The 12873-nt window shown below is 37.4% G+C and overlaps 1 protein-coding gene across 1 annotated transcript in view; it reads left to right on the top strand.

The window, feature by feature from the left end:
- The window catches only part of EPHA5 (EPH receptor A5), a 475337-nt gene that overhangs the window by 151778 nt on the left and 310686 nt on the right, over positions 1–12873 (top strand). The window contains exon 3 of the mRNA XM_040418046.1: positions 3684–4347. Coding sequence (XP_040273980.1) covers positions 3684–4347 — 664 coding nt within the window. The remainder of the gene's footprint in view (positions 1–3683; positions 4348–12873) is intronic.

Here is a 12873-nt window from a genome sequence, read left to right as displayed (position 1 = left end):
CTACTGTGCTTTGTTTTTGTTGTGGCAAAACATAGCACCAAAACTTTTTGGAAATAACATACCTGCATTTATGGTGCGTTTTCTTCCAGCAAAGGGAAAACACGTAGCAGACTTGAATTACAAGAAAGTAAATCTATTTTATAATTAACATATTTCAGTTTTGCTGTGTGTTTGCCCTTTTGATGGAAGAAAACACATCATAAAAGCAGGTATGCCGTTTCCAAAATTGCGTGCATTTTTTTGGTGCAATACTTTTGCAGCACCAAAAACACAGCACAGCCATAACTTGTGGCAGTGCCCTGCGTGTCCCCATTGACTTTGACAACAAAATGTGTCCCCACACAGTCTGACATTGTAATCTCATATTTGACATTGTCAGAGTGCTTTAGGGCACACCTTACTGACAAGGGTGGTTGTAAGGCCCTGAGGTCAATTTTTCATACATCTCCAAGTGAATAACATTTTGACAAGGCGACCAGGGGAGGTTATCAAAAATTCGATTTGGCTGCTTTGCCAAATTTCACAAAGAAATTTGCTTTGTGACAAATCACTTAGTCATGAAGTGCATTTCTTTATATATAAAGAGCACAATGATGTGGAATGGTGAACGTGCCCCCCCCCCCCCAGTCCTTGAATGCTCCAGATGCCACGTTTGTCGCTGATCGCGGCATCTGAAATTAACATTGATGGATTTCAGGGGTTAATCTGTAAAAAAAAAAAAATACTCACCTTATCCATTTGAACACATAGAGGCCGTCACAGCCATTTTTATTAAACACACACTGTGAAATCTTGCATGGTAAACGTGATGATGTCATCATGCTGGCTGTCGTGGTGAAGTCATACATCACCACGCGCAAGATATTGTGCGGTATCTTCAGTCAAGATGGCCATGGTGTCCTCTTTGCGTGCAAATGGATGAGGTGAGAATGTTTCTTTTTTTTTCCCTGCCATTTCAGGGAAAATTGATTTGTTACCACGAAGCACAAGAAAATTCGGATTTTCAATAATTCTAATTTTTCCTGAAATTCTGATCAAAGTCAATTCGTTTGGCTTCGATTCATTCAACACTAATTATAACATACAGGAGAGAAGTATAGTAACTTCTTAAGGATGCACAAGGCCACATTACAGCCATAATAGGGCTTCTATCGAGAAAGCCAGCACGACAGTGGCAAAGCCATAATCCACCATGAAATTCAATGGTAATCAGAGCATATAAAAATGTTGAATAACAAATAGATGCACTGGAATACTATAATTCTCTCGGAACTATTTAGATGTGCTTTTCTTCTAAAGACTTTCCAGCTGTTTTAATATCCCCCAGTACAGCACTTTTCTCACCAACTGAAAGTATAATTTAATGAGTGCAAATAAAAGAACACTTTAATTACCCTTACCCATAAAAGGTACAGTTCATTGTTGTATAGAAATTATAATTGGCTTATTGTAGTTGCACAAATGGGGATTGATAAGTCATATTAGAATGAGCGATTCACTGTACTAAGCATAATTTTCCATTTTGCAATGTTTAAATTCCCAAGCGAAGTGAAATCGCTTCTGTTTACCATGGAAACTTTTCAAGAATTTTGGGGGCCCACTGTGAAGATTAATTGCTCTATAAACAGACATTCTATCAAGTCCACCTGTCCAGTACTGTTATGTGTTTTGCAATTTGACATATGAGTTTGGAGGTACCATTCATGCATCATTGGAACCACAAAATTACCATTTAACTTTCCAAGATTTTAGATAATGTTTTTTCATGAATATCCTTTTCATGAAATGTGACCCATCATTCTGTATACAGAACTAAAATTATGAGTTAAAACAGACATTGACATTGTTGTTACCTAACATGTCCCTCCAAGGTCATCATGTATCACGGATTCAAATTTTTATCTAATTTAGATCTGTTTAAGATCTAGTATTCAAAAAGTCAACTAAATATAAAATTATTCCAGATTTATTAAACATAATCTGCAACTTGGTTTTATATGAATCAGCTTCCTTACCAATTTCTCCAAACATTGGGTTACAAAGAATATTATTTTTTGGAGATTTGTCCAGCACCAATCAAACAAAATGTTGGTTGCAATTTAACAGTCCAGAAAATAATGAAGGCATAATACACTACAAATGGATGATTTTGGAACTTTTTAATTTAAAAGTGCTAAATGTTGTTAAACAGGCTGTATGTTACCACTGACTGTGAGCTGTTTACCTATAACCATTATGTGGTTGTCACTCTGAAATTACAAATGCTGTCTCAGTGATAAAGAAATTGAAAAGGATTGGATGCAGTCCTAGGAGACCTCAAAATGTTAGGACTTTTTAGGGAAATTGGGGCACTTTCAATCTGGACCAAATTTATTTGGACCAAACTGAATTTGATGACCAGTTCCATCAAATCGGACCGTAAACTAATTTTGGGAAATTTGCTCATCTCTAGAAATTGGCCATCAATCTTATTTATTTTAGGGCCTACTGATTCTCCTCTGATGACATGTCAGGAGAAAGAATCAGGCCTCTTAGATGTCATGCTGTGGAGGTGATCCCTGGAGGTAAATGCACCACTTCACCCCCACTGAATGAGCAGCTCACTGTTGGGAAGGAGCACTTTCTTCCCAACAGTCTGCTGCTCATTGGCCCATTTGAATGCATCTTAATACATATGCTGTTTTGCTACCATATAACAGCTGCAACACATGGACAGTTCTACTTAGATCACAGTACTTCAGTTTAGTAGAAAATTGGTAGGTCCTGGACTACATCAGTAATATGGAAGCTACTGTAAATTATAGATGTATTAAAACCAGTTGAAACCAGTATAATTCTGTGATTTCATCCTAAATTGGGAGGTGGCAGAAATTTCTGTTTCTCTGGCTTACAGAGGTTGTGTCGTCTCAGACAATGAGGACATATCGCTAGGATATGCTCCCATTGTCTGATCTATCTTTTATGCGTGGCTGCCCTCCATTAATTTCTATGGAGCACCTAAAATTGCTGAGCGCTGGCTTGGCTATTTCCATCGACCCCATTGAATGGTAGCTGTGGCTGCGCAAGCTGGGCTATTTTCAGCAGACCAATGGGAAGACCTGTCACTTTGCCGGCCATATGTTAGGCTTTGTTTTAGAGATAGGTTCGGGTCCCAGTGGTGGTGATATGCCCCCATTGTCTGAGATGGGAATACCTGTTTAATATCTAAAGATGAGCGAATTGCACAAAATTTGATTTGGATTTGATTTGGCTGAATCAGTTGACTGATTTGATTCGGGTCCTACTCAATTGTACCTGAATCCAAAGTACTAAAATTAGCCTGAAAATTTGTGTAGGACACTCTGAGGTCTCCATTTCTCCTTTTTTTTCCTCTATCTTTCCGTAAAGATCACACAAATTGAGTCACACAAAATTTAGATTCAAATGACACTCAAAGTTTATCAAAATTCAGGTTGAATTTGGTTAGTATAAATTGATTTGCTCATCTTTATTAATATCTAAAAATGTAACATAGAGTAAACCCTATATATTTTATAAATATACATATATGAAGATATTTATTTATTTCTTATGTAATGTGTTTCTACTGCAAGACTTTTAAATGGCTTTCATGAGTATTAGTTGAAGTGAATAGTTTTATGTGTTGTGTAAATTAATGTCTGTTTTATATTTTTTATTCGCAGTGGGAAGAAATTGGTGAGGTTGATGAGAACTATGCTCCAATACATACATATCAAGTATGCAAAGTGATGGAACAAAATCAGAACAACTGGCTCTTGACAAGCTGGATCCCAAATGAAGGAGCATCAAGAATCTTCATTGAGCTCAAATTTACACTACGGGACTGTAACAGTCTTCCAGGAGGACTTGGTACTTGTAAAGAAACTTTCAATGTATATTATTTTGAATCAAATGATGAAGATGGCAGGAACATAAGGGAAAATCAGTATATTAAGATAGATACTATTGCAGCTGATGAAAGCTTCACAGAGTTAGACTTGGGGGATAGAGTCATGAAGCTAAACACAGAGGTGAGAGATGTTGGACCATTGACAAAGAAAGGTTTCTATCTTGCCTTCCAAGATGTGGGAGCATGTATTGCTCTTGTGTCTGTCCGTGTGTACTACAAAAAATGTCCCTCAGTGGTACGTAACTTAGCACTTTTCCAAGATACCATAACTGGAGCAGATTCTTCACAGCTTTTGGAAGTATCTGGATTGTGTGTCAACAATTCGGTGACAGAAGAGGCTCCAAAAATGCACTGCAGTGCTGAAGGGGAATGGCTTGTTCCAATTGGAAAGTGCATGTGTAAAGAAGGCTATGAGGAAAAGAACAATACCTGTCAAGGTAAGGATTTATTCAAAAGTGAAATAATTATAGTATCAAAATATCTGGGTTACAGTCAGCAAAAAATAGCCTTCTAAAAGGGTGGTCATCTCAGAGGAGAGGACAGGCATACCTAGAATATAAAAAAAATATAAAATAAGATTAACCTGTTACAATAAATTCAGATGCAGGTAATGACCTTCTCAAAAAGGTGGTCTTATAAAAAGAGTTTTGCTGTATGTAAAATAACCATTATTGTTTAAAATGTATGTATACCAGAGTGCAATATACTTGACGAAATGCATGAGAAAGTCATTTTACCATATACTGTACCTTGAGACTAACTAAATCAGCACTTTGCGACTTGTCACTAGAGATGAGTGAATCAAAATTTCAGGAAAAATTCGATTTGCTGAGAATGCGAATTTCCTTACGCTTCGTGGTAACGAATCACATTTTCCTAAAATGGCGGCTACACATGTGGGAACTGAGGACATGGGACAAGGACTCTGGGAAGGCGGAGTCACCCAGATTGACATGCCTGCATGTGATGTCACAGCCCTATAAATACAGTGGCCATCTTAGAGTCAGCCATTTTCCAGCATTCAGAGTGCGGGGACAGAGGTGTGAAGACGCTAGGGACAGCAATTGGAAAAACCTGATTGTGGAAAAAAAAGACAGAGAAAATGATTTATAAGTGCAGGGAAAGGATAGGGAGGAATCATTTCACAGCATCTTAGTGCAGGGAGAGACGTCAGAAGGCGCTAGTGACATTGATAGGAAAGCGATTGACAAGTGCAAGGAACGATTATTTGGGGATCCAAATAGCCATTAGACTGCTCTGTCATTCCAGCTTTTTGTTGTTGGGCCCCAAGTGTTATGTTGAAAAGCATTTAGTGCCTTATATCTTAGTATCTTATATCAGTACTACAAGAAAAATATTTTCTCTATTCACTTCTGCAGTTATTAATGGTGAAAGCGTATAGCCTATTATTACCGCAAAAAAAGAAAAATATATAAGCACTGCACTGTTGCAGTTATTTCTGTTGAAAGCATATAGGGGCGTATTACAGCAAAAAAAGGAAAATATATAAGCACTGCACTGTTGCACTTATTTCTGTTGAAAGCATATAGGGCGTATTTTAGTAAAAAAAGAAAAATATATACGCACTGCACTGTTGCAGTTATTTCTATTTAAAGCGTATAGGGGCGTATTACAGTAAAAAAAATGTATGCACTGCATTGTTGCAGTTATTTCTGTTGAAAGCTTATAGTGGTGTATTTCAGTAAAAGAAGTAAAATATATACGCACTGCACTGTTGCAGTTAGTTCTGTTGAAAGCATATAGTGGTGTATTTCAGTAAAAAAAGAAAAATATATACGCACTGCACTGTTGCAGTTATTTCTGGTGAGAGCGTATAGGGGCATATTTCAAAAAAGAAAATTATATATGCTCTGCACTGTTGCAGTTTTTTCTGGTGAAAGCGTATAGGTGCGTATTACAGTAAAAAAAGAAAAATACAGTATATACGCACTGTACTGTTGCAGTTTTTTCTGTTGAAAGTGTATAGGGGCGTATTACAGTAAAAAAAGAAAAATATACACGCACTGCACTGTTGCAGTTATTTCTGGTGAAAGCGTATAGGGGCGTATTTTGTTTAAAAAATAAAAATATATACACACTGCACTGTTGAAAGCGTATAGGGGCATATTAGATAAAAATGCGCCCGCAGTTTTTTCCGGTGAAAGCGAAAATATATACACACTGTACTGTTGGAAGCGTATAGGTGCGTATTACAATAAAGAAAGAAAAATATATACGCACTGCACTGTTGCAGTTATTTCTGGTGAAAGCCCATGGGGCATATTTCATTAAAAAAAAGAAAAGTATATACGCTCTGCACTGTTGCAGTTATTTCTGGTGAAAGCATATAGGGGCGTGTTTCATTTAAAAAAGAAAAGTATATACGCTCTGCACTGTTGCAGTTATTTCTGGTGAAAGCGTATAGGGGCGTATTTCATTTAAAAAAGAAAAGTATATACGCTCTGCACTGTTGCAGTTTTTCTGGTGAAAGTGTATAGGGGCGTATTTCATTAAAAAAAGGAAAATATATAGCACTGCACTGTTGCAGTTTTTTTTTCTGGTGAAAGCATATAGGGGCGTATTACTGTAAAAAAAGGAAAATATATACGCACTGCACTGTTGCAGTTATTTCTGTTGAAGGCGTATAGTGGTGTATTTTTGGTAAAAAAAGGAAAATATATACGCACTTCACACAAGTTTTTTTTGGGTGAAAGCGTATAGGTGCGTATTACAGTAAAAAAAGGAAAATATATACGCACTGCACTATTGCTGTTTTTTCTGGTGAAAGCGTATAGGGGCGCTATGCCTTTTCTGTTCCCTCAACTCGAGAAGTACTACAAGCTGTGGGCTCAGCTCCACTTTTTAGCGAGGACGAGCTACTAGAGGACAGTCAGCAGATACAGGCCACCCAAGATCTGGAGGAGACATCCGCCGCTTCCTCCTCTAGGTGGGCAAGTAGTGATGAGGAGAGTGACATGGGAGGTGGTGTGGTGAGCGGTCAGGCTCCTGACCCAGAGACCGTTAAGGAGGATATCAATGATGTGCAGACACTACTCGATGATGATAAAGCCGAAAGCCGATCGCACTTGGGAGCTGGGTGCAGAAGGGGCTTCATCATCATCAGGAGAGGAGGGTGGCAGCTTGCCCGTGAGGCAGTGGCTGAGTCAGCAAGGTGGTAGCATGGCTAGGAGTCAAAAGGGTGTTTTCTTTACAGCCAAGCTATGGAATAAATAGTTACACTGTAGCACAGAAAAATGTGCCTTTAAAAAGAGCTTTCCTTCAGGCCAGAGGTAGGACTTCTGCCTGCTATACAGGAGGTGTGGGGTTCAAAGACCTGAGCAATAAATATTTTTGTTTTTCAGCTTTTTTTCTTTTATGGTAAAAGTTGATATTACAAAAAATAAATAATGGAGCAAAAACCATTACAATAAATGTGCTTTTGCAGCATGATTACTGTTAAATATCACAAAAAATATGGTATCCCTGTAATTATAATAACTGGTACAATACAGTGAACATATTATTTATGGTGATTGGCGAAGGGTGTAAATAGAAATGGCGCAATTCTTTCCCTTCATTTAACCCATTGTAAAAGTTTAAACTTTGCTGATGTGTATGGCAAAAAAGCCTGATGCAAAAAAAAGCCTTGACTTTTATGTCTATGAATGAAGCGCCTGCGGGGGTGCCCAAGGTTTGCCAGTATGGGGCTCTTAAATTCCTAATTGCAACCCTGGTAGCACACAACTAACAAAAGAGAAGCATACATTGCATTCTCTAGAATAATAATATAAAATTGTTCAAGTACAGTATATACTGAACACCATATGAGTACATCTCAATTTATGTGTTCATTTTGCTGCAACATCACTTTTTGATGGAATTAAAAAGCTTATTACATTTGCTTCCAGATCAGTGATTCTCGCCTTCACTCTTCATTCTTTGTAAACAGGTCAGATTTTAATTATATCTGCTCTAGCAGAAGTCACTTAATCAGGATGACGGCTTTTGCTATCCACTTGTTGATTCTGAATTTATTTTCATTTAGCATAGCTAATAAAAAAAGTCCAGCTCGCTAATACAGTGTAGCAGAATTGCTCACAGTGATCTGCCGCATTTAACCTCTTCCCTGTTGACTTTCTCATTCTGTTGATGAAACTGGTGATAGATATTAAACTTTTGGATTTTTTTTACTGCTCAGAGCAAAATAACTGCCTGTCTAAAGCAACATGCCTTGGCTTTTGAGACTCCACATCTAGGTTTTCTTTCACCCAGGGAAAAGGTTCCGTTTTTTGCCCTAGCCCATCTACAGTAAATACCTTGACCAAGGCAAGGTGGCTTGTTAGCACCCAGCTAGCACTACGGACCCTGGACTCTATCCTGCAAAAATTCCCTTGCTCCATGGTCTATAGATACTAATTGTACAATGTGTTCCCAAATCTGAGCACCAAATTTTTAAAATGATTTCTTTGACATTGCGTGAGTTTTTGCATGTAAGGCTACATTCACACAAAAGTGAAAAATTGAAGTATTTTAGAACAAATTTAAGTCAATGGGGCTTTTCACATAGTGTTTTTTAATGGGCAGTGAATAGTGACCTTAAAAAAAATTGAACACATCCTATTTTCTGTCATTTTTCGCAACCAGATGGACCCTATTGAATTCAAATGGGACCTTTTTAGTGGTTGGTAGACAAGAGTACACCCATCTAACGGCCATTAATAATTGGTACATTAGTGGAAAATGGCTTTTTACAGGTTAAGATAAAAAAAAAAAACTCACTTCATCCAGTTGCACGTGCAGAGACTGTCCTCTCTTGATGCTGAAGGACCTACTGAAGGACCATTAACACACCTACTATGTTTTCTTTCTTTTTCTGAATAGAAATATAAAAATGACAAAAAACAAGTAGACAAACAAAATACAAAATAAAACAACTTTTTCTATTATGCTTAACAAACGTCTCCTGGGAATTTAAGGTACATTTGCACAGCCCGAGAAAAGGGCAAAGTATCGAGAACGACCGTTCCTGCAAACTGGCCATGGGAATGTGCCGTCGGTCACCTGATGAATGAGCGAAATACTCATTTATTGGGTGACCCATTGGGTGATCCTGTCGTTCATGCACGCACCACGGATCATGGCTTTTGGGCAGTAAATCGTGCTGCCTAAATAGCGATCTGCTGCTCAGAAATAATGATTCTGTATGAGGGCATTGGATCGCAATAGCAGCACTCTCCTTTACTGAGTGAGCAGCCAACTGTCGGGAAGGAACGCTTCCTTCACGAGAATCGGCTGCTCAGTCGGCCCATGTAAATCCAGCTTAAGAATTCCCAATAAGGAGGAACATAAACTATGGTGTTGTATTTGTGTCTGTAATTTAACTGGCATTGTTTTTACTGGTACTAAGTCCTGGCCACTATTTGAAAAGTGTTAAGAACAGCGTAAAATTTTAAAAAAGCTGCAAAACCAGCGTGCACCAAAATATGTAACTTATGTATGCCAAAAAACAGACATAATTCGCAAATATTTGGGTCATGTACATAAAAATATTCAGTAGAAAATATAAGAAATAATGGACCATGGAAAATATGTTTTAATTTATATTTAATACATATCTATTTATTAGTTTATTCTATTAAGTGCTTAGAAATGGGTTCAAGATATTTCACATTTGTCTCTAGTACAACTGAACTGTGAAGCTCTGACTTTAGCTGTATGAAAAAACAATAGAAAATATGTAACAGTAAAGGTTATTTCCACTCTGTGAGCCCAATGCATTCTTGAAAATAAAAATGAACTGAATGAGACAAAAAAAACTGTTCAATTTTCTACATTCTGAACACGAGAGCCCTCTTCTTACATTCATTTAGAGTATGGTAATAAACCCTCTGCTACAATATATTAACGCATTTATAGATAATAGAAAGAATTTAAGAGACAAAAGAGGTTTTTGATAAGGTTCGGATAAGGTGCTCTAAGGTTCAGATTTATCCAAATGTATACTGTGTAGATATATGCAAAGCCATATGTTTATGGCAAAGCAGCGGTGAACAGGAAGAGAGATGGAGGACGGCACATGTGCACTGCGTGCGCCGTCTCTTTGTACAGCTGATTGGCAGGGGTGCTGGGTGTCGGAGGTCCTGAAGATAGGTCATCAATATTAAATGCCCGGACAACCCTTTTAATATGTATTGAGGTTTTTTAATGTAATACTTTCAATAGGAGTCAAGTTCTGTCTACTGGGTTACCCATTAAACTTGTGATGCTATCTTCAGACATATACTAATGTATTGGGATTGTCCATATTGCCTCCTTTGCTGGCTTGAATTATTTTTCCATCACATTATACACTGCTCATTTCCAGGGGTTATGACGTGGTGGTCATACTTGCACACTATATGAAAAAAACATCTACCTGTCTGGAGGCCAGGAGAACACATGCGCAGCAGCTCCCATCCTGGCCACAATGTATCTGTTTTGCGGTGGTGGTTGTAACCCCTGGAAATGAGCAGTGTATAATGTGATGGAAAAATGATTTAAGCCAGCAAAGGAGGCCGTATGGACAATCACAATACATCAGTAAGTGTCTTGCGTTAACTTTGTCTACATGATAAATGCCTTTTTCCGAAGTGAGACAGCTCCTTTAAACCAGTCAAAATTGCAGTGGCTACATCTGTACATTGGTAATGTATTATCAATCATGAGTCATTTTGAGGAACAGGGATTATAAAATGCTGATCATTTACAAAAATATGTTACACTCTTTCCAGTATTACTAATGCATGTGCCCCAAAGCGATTTCACCAATCTCCTAATCATTATATGTCTCCATTGAAAAGATTATCCTCAGCAGAACAGAGTTTCGAACAGTGTCTTTTTCTGTATCACAGAATGTGATTGCCTGAGACAGCAGTATTTTCGTCAGGTTGGATTTCCCAGTTCACTTACTAGCTCATAAAGTTGAATTGCTCTATTAGAGTCAAATTTATCAGTGAGGTCTATTACATAGGACACTTGCGAGCCAGTGCAGCTGTGTCATGGATATGTGCAATCCGTGAAGGAATTACCCCATTATTTGTCAATAAGGGCCTCATTCAAATTGATAGATGCGCCATATTTCATAGGAATGATGCGCTACCTGAATTTCACCCTTGCATAACCTTTCAAGAGATCTATATAATTTACACCATATTGCCAATATATGAAAAGGGAAAATTGAAGATTTGATAAGAAATAGCATCCATTAATCATAATAATAATAATAATAATAATAATAATAATAATAATTACACAAGTATGAGTAACACTACTACTATAACTATAATAACTAATTAATACATAATAAGCAACAATAATAATAAAAAAAATGATTATTAATACATAAGAATGACTACTATTACTGCTACTACTGCTACTACTGCTCCTCCTCCTCCTACTACTACTAATAATAATAATAATGTAATTATATTTTCTTAGCGCTTTAATGCTTTTCATATGCCAAAAATGACAAATGAATGGCTTTTATCGGTGGAAGTCCAAGTGCTGAGATCACCAGCCGATCCCTAAAACAAGTTGCTAGAAGTGGAGTTAGAAGCGTCTCTTTACTGGAAGAGATGGACTACAGACAGGCTCATAGGCTTTCTATTGAGCCCAGCGAGGAGAGAGAGGGCTTGTGTGAGTGCTTCTTTCTCCTCGCTTTAGCAGTCGGTGACATTGTTGGGACTCAAATGCCCACCAGTCAAAACCTTTAATATGTCAATGTGACATCTCAAAAGTTTTATGAAAGTACAATTACACTTTATAAGAAGTAATAATAGTAATAATAATAATAATAGTAATAATAATAATTTTTAGATTGTAGCGACCCCTGTAACTGGACCTCTACACAAAAAATCTACAATTATATATTATAACAATAATTATATTTTTTTCTCCATTGGAGTAAATTGGAACATAGAGATAAAAAAAAAAGTGGATTGCAGAAATAAAAGTCGAAAAGAATCTATTAGAGATGAGCAAATTATTGAAAAGTTTAATTCGGCTGATTCGCCGAATAAAAATAAATAAATTGCTTTGTGACTAATTACTTCATCACGAAGCGCATTTTTCTGTAAGTAGCGGGTGCAATGAAAGGGAGCTGCGATAGCGCCGCCCCCCCCCCCCCCCCCATTATTGTACCCCTCAGATGCCGTGATAGTGGCATCTGAGTGTAAAAACAGTGTAACATTAACATAATTTTTTTTTAAATCAGACTTACCGCCTCCATTTGCTCGCAACTGGGCCGGTCTCTGCGATCTTGCTTGAAGATCTGGCACAAAATCTCGCGCAGCGCAAGATGAATTCATCATGCCGGTTTATACGTCACCACGCATGGGATTTTGGCCGAGATCTTCAATCAAGATGGCAGCTGTCGGCCCACTTTGTGGTATTCGATTTGCTCATTTCTAGACTCTACATATCTATAGTTTATAGATAAATCTGTATAAAATTCTTAAAGCAACTCAACATTAACTGTACTTATCATTTACAAAACATATTTCTGTAGCTTGAAAATGTTTTGATATAAAATGTCATGCTGATTCAATTACTTATTTTTTCACATGAGGCTATGAGCTCTGAGTTTAGGTCACTTTGCGGTGTCCATACCTTTCCTTGGGGACAGAGACTTTTTTTTTCAAAAACCATCAAGTAATAATAACGCTTTCTTCCCTGAGCTGAAGTACGTTTAGAGAAATGATTAAATGGTCATTTACTATTTTAGAAGTCTAGTGAGCACACACAGACCCCAGTGTATGGTTTCAAGAGTCTGCATATTTTATTTTTCACTTTATCTTCTGATTTACTGATTTGTTTTACCCTTTCAACCTGCAGTTTTCATAGTCAATATATCCTAGCCATATGCATTTCATAAAGAGATCAGAGATCACAGAAATTAACTTGATGAATCCTACAAAGCAGGGATA

This window comes from Bufo bufo, chromosome 2, assembly GCF_905171765.1.
Source record: "Bufo bufo chromosome 2, aBufBuf1.1, whole genome shotgun sequence".
Taxonomy (NCBI): Eukaryota; Metazoa; Chordata; class Amphibia; order Anura; family Bufonidae; genus Bufo; species Bufo bufo.
Note: the sequence above shows the minus strand (reverse complement) of the source record. Positions and strands in the feature narration are given on the sequence as shown.